This window comes from Mytilus edulis, chromosome 8 (genome assembly GCF_963676685.1).
Source record: "Mytilus edulis chromosome 8, xbMytEdul2.2, whole genome shotgun sequence".
Classification (NCBI taxonomy): domain Eukaryota; kingdom Metazoa; phylum Mollusca; class Bivalvia; order Mytilida; family Mytilidae; genus Mytilus; species Mytilus edulis.
In genome coordinates, this window is record NC_092351.1 from 14,449,059 (window position 1) to 14,467,300 (window position 18,242).

Sequence of the window (18,242 nt, forward strand, 5' to 3'; positions counted from 1 at the left end):
AAGTAAAATTTATGCCAAATATTGTTTAATTTAGAATTTTAACACTTCATCCAGATTTAAACTAAAATGCTTCTGAATCAGATGATATTTTACGTCGAATTTGAGTAATAAATTATTTTTTCTAGACTAACAGAAATGACAGTCAATGGCGTCATTCAAAAGTAGGTAATTGTTCTGAGAGTTGTTTCCCCTTTTCTTACTAATATGTAAAGACGCTAGACAAGTCGAACCAACCAACACCATTGCGGTAAAAACAAATATCTTTATTGTAAACTAAATAGAATATTGGTAATACAAACTGCAAAAATGAGAAACCCCAGTTTATCTTAAAGGGTTAGTAATCAGGCCTTGAAGTCCTAAAACTTAAGAGTCAGTTTTTTGTACTCATACTCTTAAATCAACTAATCAAAATGATGGTTTCGAGCATGATTTTTGTGCTCTGAGCTCTGAGCAAAGTTTTATGACTTCAACCCTTGTGTTCCTTCTTCACTGTTTTTAGCTCACGAGGGCATGATTTTTGTGCTCTGAGCAAAGTTTTATGACTTCAACCCTTATGTTCCTTCTTCACTGTTTTTAGCTCACGAGGGCATGATTTTTGTGCTCTGAGCACTGAGCAAAGTTTTATGACTTTAACCCCTTATGTTTCTTCTTCACTGTTTTTAGCTCACGAGGGCATGCTTTTTGTGCTCTGAGCACTGAGCAAAGTTTTATGACTTCAACCCTTATGTTCCTTCTTCACTGTTTTTAGCTGACTTCTATACATATGCAGACTGAAGAAATAACATTTGAAGTATCGAATAAGTTCAGAGATCAAAAGTAAGTTTTTGTTGAGTAATCACCACCGAGGATGTGAAATCATAATCAACTTAATATCTGCTACTAACATGAATGACACTAAGATACAATGTACAAATAACGATTTAAATAAAAACTATTGTATGGTGCCAGCTGACAATGTTGTGTTTGAATGATTATGTATAGCATTGAAATGTTATATAAAGAAATAAAAAATCTTTAAACTTTTATTTAGAAAAAAAAACAACGGAAAACCATTAATTCGAGACTGAAAATTTCCCTCACAAAGCATTAAGTGAGAACGACAGTGTCCTAACTTTACATATGCATTGATTAATGAAAACACATAACTCATTTTGAATCCACTTAAATATCTTCTTCTAGAAAATGTGCTGCTAGTAAATTAGCCTTATCGAACAAATTTACCTTTAATTTTAAAAATTGAATTATTCAATATTGCAATAAAGCCTATCAAAACATAGTTATTCTTATACCCTTCTCTTCAACATAATCTGATAAAAATAAACATAAAAAGTAAGTTCAATGTGTTTTGATCGTTGAAATTCTCGGATATAGTTTAGAATTCTTGTTTGAATTTTTTGAAAGTTTTGAACTTGAGAAATTATTTGGGTTAAAATTGCATAAAAGCTTTTTTTTAATAAATGCATATCAAAGTAAAAGCAGGAAATAAACAAGTGAAAAATGCAAGTGTGATTGAAAGGAAGTTTTTTTATAACAAAGTTCAGTGGCAAATATTTCATTCCTTTTCCGGGACAAGAAACAATCTAACAAATATAAAATACAGTTGCAAATATTTCTTGCATATTCAGGGACGAGAAACAATCTAATAAATATAAGATACGGTGGCAAATATTTCATGCATATTCAGGGACGAGAAATAATTTTTTGAAGTAAAAATTCCAAATTTTCTAAATCACATTCATATACTGTATATGTGTCAACACTAAATTTAAAGTAACTTTTTTTTACATATAAATGAAATGCGGTATAATTTAAAAACAGCCACTGCAAATCATGAAGGTTTTTTGGATAGCGGCATAGATGTGTCTTGTCACAGTCAACCTACTACAAGTTATTGCACGGGAAGAGAGCGTGACATAAACTAAACATAAGGCATCATATAAACATTCGCTATTTCGACCAAATTCAACGTATCTGTGTATTTAACATCCCTTTGCAAAACGTATGTTTCTTGCGGGGGATTAGTCATTCCCATTTGAGAGAGAAATTGGAGACAAATAACTATAAAAAGTAAAACAACAAAAAAAAAACCAACCTCCAAATAAAACCAATAAATCTTTTTGTTTTTTGTAAATATAATACTCTATGTATGTATTTTAAGTCCGTGTATACGTGTTTTATTCAGAAATACGCGACTTCTAGTTCGATTCCATTTACTAAATTTTTGATTCATAGAGAAATTAGCACTCTAAGAATAATTATAATAATTCTACAACAGTTAAAATAAACAGAAGTAAGCTCTGTATTCATTTTTAGTGGCCTTTTCTTTTACAACTGCTATTATTTCAGTGCCACTAGCATTAATTTTCAATGAAAGCTCTCCATCTTTTGAATCCTTTCTTGTAAGATCGACGCTGAGTACCCCTAACATACTACAATCTTTTTCTGTTGTATATTTAGGGTCCTTTTCTTCTGATGCAAAGAATTCGAAATGAGCACATTTTTGATCGTCTACAACAGGGAAGTAGGTGTGCTCTGGTTCAAAATGTCCAATTTCTACCACTTGTCCTTTCTTGACATGAATATCAAAAACATCATCTATAAGACTGCCATATCTAGGACGCTTCGATGCATCATCAACGCCATCTATATAGTGCCTTTGCATTGCAACACCATATGTATATCTCGAAACACGTGACTCAATTGTTCCTGGTTCAAATCCAAACATAACTGCTCCTTTAAGAACAGCCAATCCGGGGTCTCTTAGAACGATAACGTCTACCTTTTCACCCAGTTTTTGTTTAACGGCATCTATCAAAACAGACGACTCCGAAAATCCTCCAACTGCTAATAATGTATGAACATCGGAAAGCTCTTTTTTTTGGAATAATTTATCAAGTTCATTTGTAACATTAGTTATTGAATAATCAAAGAACGAGCGGAAAAGGGAGTGTTTGATTCTCATTTTGTCATTTGAAAGTTGAATCTTGTTATTAAATCTCGTCTGTGGTATTACATCTTTCAACTTTTGCTTAGTACTTTCCTTGTATGTGTCAAGCCATGCAACGGGAATTCGGATAGTCACTTGATCTGTGTCTTCTTTAAAACTTGTTTTGTTACGTTCAAAATTGTGCATCAGCTCAAAGTAATCGGCAGGATGGTTCTTCTTAACATCATTAATGACAAAACCGCCAAACAGTTTAACTAGAAACTTGTAAAACTCTCCGTTGACTGTATTTCCACCCCAATAACCTCCACACGCTTGATGTATCTCTTTAACAGAGTTAGGCCCAGTAACCTCATGAACAGTTATATCTGTTGTTCCTCCTGAAAAAAAAAGACATTGGTCAATTATAATACCATTAATGGTTTCATTTCTGTACTCTCAAATAATCTGCATCACTTATGGCTTTACATTTCTTTCTAGCGATCCTAGAAGAATATTCACCGGGCGTCAACTAAACATTTTATAATTTACATTATAGAAAGAAAAATAAAAGAAACAAAATGAAAAATCAAAATAATGTATGTACATTTAAAAAAAATACTCTTAAATAGAACTATATACATTGGATAACGAAATAGTTATGAATAGAATATAGAGATGAGAGCAGATTCTGGGATTGTACTTTTGAATTCCTGTAGTGTATTATATCTGGGACTGTTAGTATCATAGTCCCAGATTATATGATACTGTTTGTTATGGCAGATGATTTCAATTTACAACTGTACGTGGATAAAATGAATATTTTTAACCGTCTTTAGATGTTTGTATTTGCCTAAATAGGTGTGAATTGCTATGTCTCGTTCTATTGTCTAATGAGACCAAAAGGTTAAATGTAGGTACTGCACCAATTTTTGTAGTTTTGTTAAAGAAGACAAGTCTGTATCGTAAACGCCTAATTTCAAGTGGGTACCAATTTAAGCTGTCATCATTTCAGTAACTGAGCTGGTGTTATAAAAACGGTTGCATAAGAAGCGAGCTGCCATTCACTGAACTTTTTCAATTTGTAAAATTAGCTGTTTTTGATGTGGGTCCCAAACAATTAGTTTAAACATATTTATTTATAGTGGAATGGGAAACAAGTTTTGCAACTTATAGTAATCCCTTTCCACTTTGCGGGTGCGAGTGCTGCCTTGTAGCGGCATTATCCTACTATTTTTCGAAATCTACAAGGGTGTCTTTATCGTGCAAGAGATATGGCTCTCTCTTAACACGGGTCAGCCATTTATCGTCCCCTTCCGACGGACTATCATCGTTTTCTCAAGACCATACTCGCAGATGGTGTCAAGGGAGAGCCGAAAACTGATTTCCTGAAATTTTCAACCCAAACGGGAATCGAACCGGGACCTTTGTGTTAGTAGTCCGATGCACTAACCACTACACCACGGCTCTCCCGAACAATTGAGCAGTACTCTAATTTTGATCAGACAAGAGCTTTAAATGCATGATCTTTAACTTTAGGGGAGGCTATTTTAAGGTTTCTACAAATGAATACAAAAGACTGATTTGCTTTGGTGTCATGTTATCAATATGTTTATCGCATTTTAATTTTGGTTGAAGTGAAGAGTTAGGCCTTGATATTTTAGAGAGTCAACTTTTTCTAGAGAGTGATTGTGTAATTTGTAAGTGAAGTCTAAAGGTTTACGTTTTTGAGTTACACTGAGAATGTTGTATTTATCAGGGTGAAAGTGCATAAACTTGTCCTGCTCCAATCTGTCGGCCGCTTTTAAGTGTCAGACTGTAATTTATATGTGTCATCTGGTTTGTTTTTGATTTCCCTATGAATAATGCGGTCATCTGCGAATAATCTTAATGTGCTATGTTCAACATATTCTCCCAAATCATTTATAAATATTTAGAAAAAAAGTAGACCAAGCACTGTGCCTTGAGGAACTCCAGATGTTACAGAAATATAATGTTGATACAAATATTATTCATCAAATATTATTTGATGTTTCACCTTCAAGGACTACTGTTTGTGTTCTGCTGGTTAAAAAATCCTTCTTGAATCCAATGTAATGTATTGCAATTTATACCATAGAAACTAATTTCATACATGAGATGGTGGTGTGAAACTTTGTCATATGCTTTTGCAAATATTTTTATGATGTCTGTTTGGATGTTTTTATTATTCGAATTTGCATGTTTCATTATATGACAATGTGCAAATAGTTTGCAGCAGATGCACGTCAATGATATAGGGCGACAGTTGATAAGATCGTGTTTGTAACCTTTTTGAATGCTGATAATACATTTGCGTGAAGCAAGTGAGTTCAGTGATTTTTGGAATATGATTGACAAGATGGGAATGATAGATGTCTTACACTGTTTTAAAATATTTCCATGGATGAGATCAGCCCAGCTGCTTTGTTGATATAGATGTTGTTGAAAAATGGTTTAGAAGCGTGTATATGCCTTGTTTTTGTATTTTAATATCAGGCCTCTATGGATGTTTACTGACGCCCTTATCTCGTATTGGATCCTCTGTTACAGGTGTGAATGCTTTTTTGAACTGTTCATTTGAAATATTAACTTTTGCTTTTAATCAGATGTAAGTGAGCCTTTCAGACCTTTGTGTTTTTATATAACAGATAAGCTTTTTTGAAGAACCTCTTAGTAGTAGTGTTGTGATCAACTGGTTTACTTCATATCATATTCAATTCCAATAAGATGTTCTTGGTTGTTTTTGTATTTCATGTTTTAATGTTTTAAGTTGGTCTTGTTTTCATTTCCTTTATAATTTTGATATTTTTCTTGTTCTTTTTATTTGTCTTCTAAGATTGTCTGTTATCCATGTTAGATTTTGCTGTGTCTCTTCATTTTCTGTGGTATGTTCTCAGCGATAGTGTTTTGTAAAGAATTTTTAAAACTCAACCAAAGTCTATTTGTATCCTTTTTATGTATGATCTCTTGATATATTTCGATCTATATCCTCTTTTATTTTTTGCCAGTTTGCATTTTTATATTTATGGACTTTACGTAGCTTGGTTTGGCATCTTTTTGATGATAGTAAACATCCTATATATAAACAATATCATGGTCTGCCTCTACCAATGATGGCATGCTTTCAGTTTCTTTCAATAATGGCAGGATAATTTGTTAACACAAGATCGAACATTTTATCATTTAGAGTTGGTATGTTTACCTCTTGCGTTAATGTAACTATGGTCATTTATTATGTCTAAAAATTGCTGATCTTGTTTTTTTCTTTTTTTCAGGGATTACACTTGATGTTTCCTAAATGAAAGTCCCAAACAATAATTATGGCTGATTTTGAGCTGGCGTTTATTCTACTTCTTCATTCCATTAGCAAATCTAAGGATGTAGCGATATCTGGCTTAGACTGATAATAAGCACATATATATTACATTTATGTACGTTTGATATCAAAAGTTCTACATTTCGGCTGTTCATTTCTCAGTCTGTGCGATATACATTCCTTTCATATAACTAATATGAGCTTTTAGCCTACCATGAATAAAACAAAACTATGGAAGGAATTACGCGTGGAATATATATATAATTCTAATATGACGTGCTTCCTCGCTTTGTGAATAAACACAAGCTCTAAATTCAATAAAATTTGTTTGAACATGCGTATATTGACTACTGCAGAATGATGAATTTTATCAAATTGGCCTGCATTTAATTAAAACACTTCAAAACTCTTAAATGATGCACATGTTGTTACTAATTCATTTATCATGATTGTAATGTGTTGCAATTCAAAATTGACATATTTGACATAGATACGACAACCGTTCATGATGGCTGTTCAAAACTCTTCCCTCTAAAAATCACACTGCCAGTCGTTTGCTTTATTTACAAACAAAAACGGGAGGTTCATGGAAAAGCCTACACAAACGATCTACACCTATACACTTCGGACATAGAAATTACCTTAATTGCCCTAATCAGAATCGAAATAGTTGATGCAAGCTATACTTTATTTTAGTTTTAACATGGGTTATGCATTGTATTCGTGTTATTTAAGCCCTCATTATCGCTCGGGCAAAAATAATCACGAATATAATGCCTACCCATGTTAAAACTACAATAAAGTATAGCTTGCATCAATTATTTCTTAAATATATGCAGGTTTATTGTTTAGGTAAACAAGTTGAGCTTGCAGACAGAATGCCGGAGAAACGTAAACAAGTAAACCCCCACCCTTTCCAGAGCGCGAATATAATTATAGCACGTAAATCTAGCTTCAGTGACTGTGTTATCTTATCATTCAGTAGAAATTATTAGTAATTTTAGAATACATACATACCTCCTTGATCAAAAACCATATATTGATTACCCTCTTCCAAACTTGCAATGGCTTTGTTACCACAAGGTTGTTCTTTTACAGTGACTGGTTGTTTTCTACAGTGTACAGAAGCAGCTTCTGGTTCCAGAGCAAGGGATAATTGTTCCTTTGAAATCCCTGCCTATAAAGAAAAATACACAATACCGATTTCAGTGCGAAAGAAAAAAAAATAGTATAAAAGAAAACAATTGTACAAAAAGGCTTACATTAATGTTTTTACACTGCTTTCGCAAATTTTTGTTTTTCTCTCGCCGGGATTCGAACCCATGCTAATGTGATATCGTGACACCAAATCGCCTGCACTGCAGCCGTCCCGCTAACCACACGACCACCTGGGCTATTCAACCGAGTTGAACAAATGTTCTAATTATATTGTCCCGGTCATACAATTCAGGCTCCACTCTGTCTCAGATGTCATACTTTTTTTTATATAATACTAGAAGATACCCGCGAAATCGCGGTACAATTGAGTAAGTTTTGAAACAAAGAGTTTTAAAATTTCACGGGCAGTACGTCGACTAATCATGCGCGAAAACGTATAAGACAAGGATGGATAACGATCTCCGAATTTGAATATTTTCTCGAAAATTGGCGTTTTCTGTGGAAAAAAGATTGTTGTTCTGATCAATTGCGTTCGGATTACGTTTAACTATTGATGTGAAAAGAGACTCGAAAAACATTAAATCAATAATTCGAAGCAGTATTTTTTCTTCCATTTTGTTCTTGTTCATTTCCCATTTTCGTTGTCTAGAACGATCGATAAATGAAACCAAGTCACATCAAATCAGTTGAGTGAGACGGCATATCTACTACTAGGAGAGTAATTGGTGAAAGTATACATGTGGAGATACACCGATAAAACATCCTATAACAGTTTGTAATTGTATTAATAGGAGTTTGAAGACGGTTTAAACAGATCTTAAAACAAAGGCCCTTTGTGAACTTTATGCTCTGTACGTTTTATATTTTTGGTTTTTAAAACTTTTGAACTCGACCGTATGTAAAGATTGTTGTTCCAGAAACATTATATCGCGTAACTCTAGTATACGTTTATACATGTACCTTTTCAGCAGCATCGCGCATAAATTGTTTTGCCTTTAAGTCCCATATAGCCGGAACTGTGAGAACCCAGTGAAAATCGTCATTAGTGAATGTGTCAGTTTTCTTCGAAGAGCTGTCAGTTTTTGTTTCCGTCTTTGAAGTCATCGTCTCATCATGACTCGTCTGTAAGGCAGTTTTTGTTTCCGTCTTTGGATTCACCTTATCTCCATGACTCGTCTGTAAGGCTTTCAGAATCTGTCCTTTAAAGTACTCAATTATTGCTGCAAAGACTGTAACTGCTTTCATTCGCTTAGGCGTAATTCCCTCAATATTTATTGACTCTTCCAGCCAAGTATCTTTAGTTAATTGGGCCTGAAATTAAAAGGAAAGTACGAAAAAACGAGGAAACACAAGCAATAATGCATTTCATTGCCTGAGTATACTCTGTACATGTATACATTAAACAAAACCAAGTTCAATTTTTTTTTTTTTTGCAAGATATTGATGCTTTCAAAATTTTTCAGTTATTATACATCACAATCAAGGCGTGCTTCAGCTGGCATCTAAACAAAAATGTGTACTACTAATTCATTGATAATGCACGTCATTTTGTTTTTTGTCCATAGATTTACGAGTTTTGAACAGCGGTAAACTACTGTTGCCTTTATTTATACTAAACTTCGAAATATATTAAAGAAACTAAAATTAAAAATCAAATAAGACTAACAAAGTCAAGAGGCTTCTGACTTAAAGCAGGCGCGAAAATGCGGCGGGATTAAACATGTTTTTTTGAGATCTCAACCCTCCCCATATATACCTCTAGCCAATGTAGAATAAACAAACGCAATGCAATACGTACAGTAAAATTCAGTAAACGTGCGTCTGGCGTATATACAAAATTTAGTCCTGGTATCTATGATGAGTTTATTTACAACCACTTGAATTGGTCGATGCCACTGCTGGTGGAGATTTATTTCCCCGAGGGTAAATTATTGATATGGTTATATTTATAAATTAACTGTTTTCAAAATTTTGAATTTTTGAAAAACTAAGGCTTTTCTACCTCAGGCATAGATTACCTTAGCTGTATTTGGCATAACTTTTAGGAATTTTGGTCCTTAATGCTCTTTAACTTCGTACTTAATTTTGCCTTTTTAACTTTTTTGGATTCGAGCGTCACTGATGAGTCTTTTGTAAACGAAACGCGCGTCTGGCGTATATACAAAATTTAGTCCTGGTATCTATGATGAGTTTATTTACAGCCACTGGGTCGATGTCTCTGCTGGTGGAGATTTATTTCCGCGAGGGTATCACCAGCCCAGAAGTCGGCACTTTTTGTGCTGACATGAATTATCATTGATATGGTTATATTTATAAATTAACTGTTTACAAAATTTTGAATTTTTGAAAAACTAAGGCTCTTCTTCCTCAGGCATAGATTACCTTAGCTGTATTTGGCATAACTTTTAGGAATTTTGGTCCTTAATGCTCTTCAACTTCGTACTTTATTTGGCCTTTTTAACTTTTTTGGATTCGAGCGTCACTGATGAGTCTTTTGTAGACGAAACGCGCGTCTGACGTATATACAAAATTTAGTCCTGGTATCTATGATGAGTTTATTTACAGCCACTGGGTCGATGCCACTGCTGGTGGAGATTTATTTCCGCGAGGGTATCACCAGCCCAGAAGTCGGCACTTTTTGTGCTGACATGAATTATCATTGATATGGTTATATTTATAAATTAACTGTTTACAAAATTTGAATTTTTGAAAAACTAAGGCTTTTCTACCTCAAGCATAGATTACCTTAGATGTATTTGGCATAACTTTTAGGAATTTTGGTCCTTAATGCTATTCAAATTCGTACTTTATTTGGCCTTTTTAACTTTTTTGGATTCGAGCGTCACTGATGAGTCTTTTGTAGACGAACGCGCGTCTGGCGTATATACAAAATTTAGTCTTGGTATCTATGATGAGTTTATTGAGTCCGATGTCAGAAAAGGTAAGAAAAGAAACTAAACAAAATGACCATTGGTTGCACCTGTCCTAAGTTAGGAATCTGATGTTCAATAGTTGTCGTTTATTGATATGGTTCATGAGTGTTTTTCGTTTCTCGTTTTTTTTAAATAGATACGACCATTGTTTTTCCTGTTTTAAATGGTTTTACATTATTTTTTGGGGGACCTTCGTAGTTGCTGTTCGATGTGAGCCAATGCTTCGTATTGACGACCGTACTTTGACCTATAATGGATTACTTTTATAGATTGTGACTTAGATGGAAAATTGTCTCATTGGCACTCATAGCACATCTTCCTATATCTATATATGATACACGAATGAACAATAACTTGTTAATCTTCTCCATGTTACATGCGATTTACAGGGGCAAATTTATACATCGGCTCTTGTAATTCTCAATCAAATAGAAGTTTGTCCAGGTCATTACCTTTTTGAATGAATTACAAGACATATCGCTATCAGCTGCCAAGTTTTGTTAGGAAATTAAGCCATGCTGAACACTCAATGAAAGTAACACGTGTATAGCAAGGCCTATGAAGTTGAATAAGTTAAAATAAACATATTAACAAAACCCTGCTTTATAAAAGACAGGAAGACATGTCATCCGTGCCTTGACACAAAAGTTCCACTACGAGTTATTTAAATACTTATTACTCCCACGTTTCTGTAGTTCTGCAGTTTAGTAGAGAAACAGCAGTTGTTGGGGTTGGTCGAGCCACGTTTCCTGCAGACAACTTGTCGATGCGGTCATAAAATTTGATTTAAAAAAAAAAATGGAACTGCTTGTATATACAAAAACATACCTTCTCTTTATACAACATCATCTTGAAGTTTTCAAAGTAAAACCATGTAATTAAATCTCCCCTTTGAAGATGGTCCCTGTAGTAAGTCTGTGCCTCGTATCCAAAACTATGGAACGTTTCGTTAGGACGAAATAAAACACAAGTGGGAGCTTTGGGAGTCATTCCTCCTTCAGTCGACAATGTTTTACATTTGATTCTCGGTTGTTCTTCTTTTCCTTGAAGGTATTTATCATAATCGTGCTGGCTACAGTAAGCATATCCAGAAAAAGTGGTTCCAAAATCGATGGCAGCAACCACGAGTTTCTGAATTATGAAAATATTTTATACTTTTTGGGACAATACATACACAATATAACTAAACGATAATCAAACAAACATTAATTAAAAGCAAATCTTAACTTAAAAGGAATTTATTATGCATATAACGAATCCAACTGCTACTTTTATCATAAAAAGATCGTCAAAAGATTAAGAATTTGATGAATTATTAAGAGATATCGGCAAAATATTTCTTTAACTGAGGTCAATCATGAATTAAAAATGCGTTATATTAAACAGTACGACCTGGTACCAGCATGTAACGTTATCGCAAACTTTCGGCCAATTGGAACAAAAGGAAAACCTCTTCTACATTTTGGACCATGGTAGAGAGTTAGGCAATCATACCATATATTGTCACTCTTATATGCAAGTCATCAATTACCCTGTCAACTCTTAGCTGCAGATATTCATGTGTTTCAAAATTTAGATTAGAAAAATGTAAAATTGAAGCTTTAGAAGTCCGTAATTCTGCTAAAAGTCGGTCACTCAAACGAACAGCATACTCAATCTGCTAGTCACCATTTTAAACCAAAAACTATATTCAGAATGACGGTTATTGTTAACTCTATATTCCACGGCCACTTACTGACGAACATTCGTAACACTATATTTCCCGGTCACTTCCTCACGGGTGTCATTCGGTTTATCGAGAGAAATGATCGTGAAAGAATATCTAACGGCGGTCAAGTATTGAGAGACGATCGTGAAAGTTCTGGTAACGGATCGTGAAAGACATTTAATCGAGAAGACATATGAAAGGTCAATAAATATTTTAATTTAATTAATTACACAGACAAATTTACGACAAAATAAAATTGTCTGTCAAAATGGTTCAACATTATGATCAGTATGTGAGTATATCCAGTTTTAAAAGTACATAGTTATTACAAAACAATAAAAGGCAAATTGCTTCTCGACATTTCAATGACATAAAAAATGTAAACAAACATGATTTTTTCACAAATTCGACTAGAAAAACGACTTTTATCCAAATAAGGACATTCTATTTGAATTAATCAAACGGTTCTCATAGTTATTTTGTATAAACATAATCTGAAACTTGGTAAATAAAGAACTATTTACACAAAAATTGATTTTTCGGATCGTGAAAGATCACGTACCTCATTTTTGAAGATCGTGAAAACGATCGTGAAAGATCTGATGCTACGAAGACGTTCAAATTTTCTTCAACTATATAATAATTAATGTTTGTTATTGGTATTAAGAAAAGCTAGATAGGTCAACATCCTCAATAGGTTTAAGCATTTCAAATTCAATTTATGAAAAAACGAGCAGAAATGCATATGATTTTTTTTAGACCACTTGATAGATATAAACCTATGGATTCAGGAAAGGTATCACTGTAATTGATTGAAATTTTCCTTTAGACCAAATTTTGGAGACTTTTGTGACATGTTCAACCCCCTTTTTTGCTATATTTTGTATCTAAGAAATGCAGATTGTTGTCATGGTTATACCCAAAAGGGATTATATTTCACCATTATGACCATTAGAAATCAAATCTATGGAAGATTTTCTTTCTATAAATATATACATGTATAACACACATAAAAAGCTTTAGGAGGGGAAAGAGGGTAAATTATGAGTGTCAATTTTAAGTTGTTTTCCTAACTGTGTAATGCTACCTGAAGATTCAGTTTTGTGGTCAAGTCCGTATCGCGGATTCGTTAAGCTTTAGGATAACTGTCTGTTATTATGATTGTAAGTTGTAAATTTTCGACTTCTGCAAGATTTCAAATGACATAGAACTCATTATCATGCATCATAATTCGGCAATGTTCGTTTTATGTTGTGTAGCCTTTTGCATATATATCTGTATGCTATAGCGCCAAGGTATTTTATGTACATTTTTTTTGTACATGTTTGTCTGCATGTTTCATATATGACCATGGTGACGGCAATTGTATTTGATATATTGAATGATAGTAAGATGTCTATGTCTGGCTGTCGGTCAGGGTTCATATACTTTTGACCTTATGTTCCGAATTAATTGTCCAAGGCATAACTTTTACATTTGTCAGTTTCTTAGGCACTGTAAGGATCGGAACACATTTATTTGGTGTACGGGATATTTGTAGAGATCTGTATGGCATGGTTCATCTGACCTTGCACTCTTTTTATGAACCATTGACAATCTTAAGCGCATTTGACACTTCTAGTAAAACCCTTGATATTATAGACGTTCAACAAATATACTATGATAAGTAAAGCAGACGAGACATTACAGGATTTGCGCTCTGGTATTCTATAGTCTGTAGTATATAGTCAAAGCAATCCACATCTGCGTTGTATATCAAGAACTAAAGAAAGTACTGTTGCACAAAATGTTGGTTATCGTTCAATATCAAATTACTCATGAAAGATGCTGTTTTGCTGTAATTGTTTGTTTGATGGATATCATTTTTGCATATCCATATTATTGGCTAAATAGTTTCGGTCTGCCTATATTGCACTTGACCGATTCTCAGAGCTGAATCTTTCACACTTATTTAGACACGTATTTGGTTTTTTTTTAACTTTCGATGTAAAGTGTTGAATGGAAAAAATATTAGCTTTAATGATCATCCTTATCAAAATAGATACAGGCTTCAACCAGTTGTAAGTTTATCAAATGATAAAAAAATACTGATTTCTGACTACTAGTATTAACCCTGGTCACGCATTATCTTTCACGATCAAAATAATGCGTTGCCTGATCTTTCACGATCAAGTTTGATGGAAATTCAACAAATTCAAGCTTTTCATATACAAATTAATGCTTTTAAGGGAAGAACATACTTTAATTTTACTATACTATCAGATACACCAAAGAGTAAGTTTCAAATATATCATGATAAACTGAAATATGACCATTATTGGTACAAAAAGCGTATTATTTGTAATTAATTTCATAGACATTCATTGCGCCTTTTGTGTTTTTTCATAAAGTATTGGATATTTTCTTTATCTTATTTCACAGTTATGTTGGGGAAGTTAAACCATTTTGACAGACATAATTTTTTGTTCGGATTTGTTCCGCGTTTTGAAAATTAAGCGTTTTTTCAAAGATTCTGAACTAGAATTTACATTAAATGTCTTTCACGATCCGTTACCAGAGCTTTCACGATCGTCTCTCAATACTTGACCGCCGTTAGATATTCTTTCACGATCATTTCCCTCGATAAACCGAATGACACCCGTGTTCCTGGCAGAACTATAAAAATTGCCACACAACTTTGAGCTGAAGAAAAATTGATACACAACTTACTTTAGATGCTACAGTTGCCATTTGTTAGGTCATAGTCTGATTTTTATCTGAAACTGTAAACGTTTATGGAAAATGCTATTGTAACATTTCCTGATAGTCACAAGGCTTATACATTTTACACAACACGCGCAAAGTACTGCTGGTTTCCTCTGAGACATCAATTAAGAGCCATCTAATTCACAAATCACAAAACCTTGAAATATTCAATTGAAGTTTTATTTCCTCATTAACAAAATTAAGACTTACAAAACATTGGTTTGGAATTAGAAAAAAATACTTTTGAAATGGTATAAAATATTGGATACATTATCCTGGCTTGGATATATTATTTGCTGAAAAATGCTCATGGTTCTTAAATAGTCAATTTCTACGTACGCAATAAACTGTTAATGAGAGGTGAAAGATACCAAAAAGGACATTTAAACTTATATGCATTAGTGGAAAATAAACTAACAACGACATGGCTAAAAAAGGAAAGTCAAACAGACAAACAATAGTACACAATATACAACATAGGAAACTTAAGACTTAGTGACACGATCTCTACCAAAAACTGGGGGTGATCTTAGGTGCTTCGTAAGGCCGGTAGCTTGCTCCACATGTGTCACCAGTCGTGTTGCGCATGCGAGTACACACCTGATACTAGATCTAAACCGATAAGTCACATTTAAGAAATGGGACGGTATTGTAGTTAAAACAATAAAGAACACATCCGTTATCATCTATGAAACGAAAATGATTTAGGGAAATGAGAAGGTATTGTAGTTACGACAATAAGAAAAATATCCGCTATCATCTGTGAAACGGATATTCAAGAATGGTTAACCAAGTCGTGATGCGTTGAGTCCGTAAAACTTACGAATGGATGATTTTAACTTCATCACTTAGAACTCTTAGTTTTTATTAATAGCTTCATTCAGACCAAAAACCCTCTATCAAGGAAATCATGATAGAAAGTACAGGCCCTGGAATATCGTATCAACTGGGATATATATATACTCCGTATTCAGTCTCTGTTGGAAATTTGCTACATATTGGATACAGCGAATTGGAAAGTTCACAATTGGGAAGTTGAACCAACGCTCACTTTCATTTGCAAGATATGAAATGAGGCAGACTTAACTGTATCTGTTGTATCTTTAATCTCAAGTTCGAGGGGATAGATGCGTTCAACATAGTCACCAAATTTTTAATTATTTAGTGAGAGAACATTATCTATATAGCGGATAGTAATTTAAAGGATCATACTGCTAACTTCTTTTCTTTCTTAATAATCATTTCATGTATAAACTCAGCCTCGTATGAACAAAGTGTGAAAAAGAGAGACACATTTTTTCCCATGGGAATGTCAATTTGTGCTTGAAGTGCACGTCGTCCAAACGTAACAAATATATGTTGTCAATCAAGAAATGAAGCATCTTAACATCAGTTTTTTCAAAGTATTTTTTGTTTAAATCAAAGGTTTTTTTTATTCAAAGAAGAATTTGTCCCTTAGTAAGGGAAAATAATTGTAAATACCATCATGGTAATTTTTTTCATGAAACAAAGCAGGAACAACTCTTTTAATTTGTCTTTTAGCTTGGAATGGGGAATACTAAAATAAAATACTAATTAATAACTTTAAAAATGGTACTAGGCAGCGAATAAATAAATCGGACTTAACCGGGGTCTTCAGTCAGTAGAGTGAAGATATATGTTAATGTCTGTATATTCAAGGGAGTCGTTATTTTGTTCTAAATAATGAAATTCCTCAATCGTTCACGTGACCTTCTGCAGTACAGTATGGTCTTAATGGTTTTTGTATAATAATGTACAGTAAGTATTAATGATCAAATGACATAAATGACATTCTACTTACACAGTTCACCTTAATATAGCTACAATAATTACCTCCAATGGAAGGAAAGTAGAACGAGTATTGTACTTCCTTTTCCAGATTTTAAAGACCTAGTTATTTCAATTTCCGTTTCTGTTGAATGCACCCATAGATTCAATTTAAATATGTAATCTATTTAAATGCAATCAATATATACGACATGATATATGATTTAAATTTAACTACACTATTTATTTTCGATTTGTGTAACATATGTTCATACGACTGTGACGTGACAGAAGATTAAAATTAAGTAATTTTATTTGTTTTACTCGCTTCTCATTTACTAGTGTATTTTCTTAAAGTATAACGTTCGTTGCTCCGTTCCGTATATTATAATTTCTCCACATCGAAAGATGGCATATTTCAGATACATTTGTAGTTTAAAAAAATACTCCGAGAAAAATTCAAAAAGATAAGTCCGTAATCCAATGGCAAAATCGAAAGCTAAAACACATCAAACGAATAGATGACAACTGTCATATTTGTGACTTGGTACAGGCTTAAAAAATAAATGAAATATGAAAGTCTGAAATAACCTATCTGACAAAAATAGCAAGTACTTAAAGACTATATAACTTATGAACAAAAAATGACATATAATAGTGTGTATAGCGGTTACGCTAGCATTAAAACCAGGTTTAATTCATAAGAAAATGTCTGTCCCAAGTCATGAATATGACAGTTATTATCCATTCGTTTAGTGTGTTTGACAAAGTTTTACAAAGCCAAACAGGGGGATGATGAAAGTGTAACTAAATGGCGTAACAGATTATTGGATATTATTTGGAAAGCAATTAAGTAAGGAATGGTACAACACTAGGATGCCAACAGTATGCTACATTCTATATATGCTATGGTCTGGACTGAAAACAGAACTTATATATCTGGGCACAAATACGATACGATCAAAGACTTTGATGAACTGAGGATAGCACTGACACATATTGAGAGATCTCGTGAAGAACGGAAAACACCCAAAGCTGCAGCAATATCTGAACCTTCCATCTGAATTTGAAGAACGCCAAAGGACTTATTCAACAACTCACCGCAGGGTTTGATAGAATGAAGACCTACAGATTATAGAGAACGAGTCAGAGGCTAAACGAGCTACAAAGGTCAAACACCAACAGATATAGCAAACAACAACAAAGATGGAAAGACCGATCTAAACCATAAGCTTCATCAGGCAACCAGGATGAACGAAGATGTTTTAGATGTGGAAAAACCGGGTCACTTAAAGTTGGGAAACATTATAAAGACGGAAAACATTTAAACTTCGAGAAGTCTATGGAGTAGACTTATGTACACCAGGAACAGCACCAGGTCCTAATAGTTTACCACCAGGATTATATGTAAAGCCAACAGAAACTGAAATTGTACCTAATGGAAAAACAGTGAAGGTTTTACTTGACACAAGATCAACTGTGTCTACTATCAGTCATACATATTACCACAGCAACCTACCAGATTGACCTTTAGTACACATCAACGAGCTACTTGATATTGAATGTGCTGATGGAAAACAACTACCATATATGAAGGATATATAAAAACTGAAATTACACTCCCACATCAGAACAACACTGATCCATGTT

The 18,242-nt window shown here is 33.5% G+C and overlaps 1 protein-coding gene across 4 annotated transcripts; it reads right to left on the reverse strand.

Annotated features, from left to right (window-relative positions):
* Positions 1 to 2,193: 2,193 nt before the first annotated feature.
* Positions 2,194 to 16,810, reverse strand: LOC139484886 (heat shock 70 kDa protein 12A-like). Of its 4 annotated transcripts, none has more exons than XM_071268912.1 (6): positions 16,659 to 16,810; positions 14,769 to 14,815; positions 11,180 to 11,482; positions 8,379 to 8,729; positions 7,278 to 7,437; positions 2,194 to 3,324 (listed from the first exon to the last, which is right to left on the reverse strand). In XM_071268912.1, exons 2-6 carry the CDS (start codon positions 14,787 to 14,789, stop codon positions 2,276 to 2,278), a joined length of 1,884 nt encoding a protein of 627 aa, XP_071125013.1. In that variant the 5' UTR covers positions 14,790 to 14,815; positions 16,659 to 16,810; the 3' UTR covers positions 2,194 to 2,275. The 4 variants fall into 4 exon arrangements, with proteins under 4 accessions (XP_071125013.1, XP_071125015.1, XP_071125012.1 ...); XM_071268914.1 differs by having other exon boundaries at positions 16,627 to 16,739; XM_071268911.1 differs by having other exon boundaries at positions 14,769 to 14,821; positions 16,659 to 16,733.
* Between the last annotated feature and the right edge of the window lie 1,432 nt (positions 16,811 to 18,242).

Excerpts from the sequence above, each read along its gene's own strand:
- LOC139484886 (XM_071268912.1), bottom strand. The coding sequence starts at position 14,789 with ATGGCAACTGTAGCATCTAAA. Across the intron at positions 11,483-14,768 it reads TGGCAACTGTAGCATCTAAA|AAACTCGTGGTTGCTGCCAT; the intron begins GTAAGTTGTGTA and ends TTCATAATTCAG. Across the intron at positions 8,730-11,179 it reads TGATGTTGTATAAAGAGAAG|GCCCAATTAACTAAAGATAC; the intron begins GTATGTTTTTGT and ends TTTTAATTTCAG.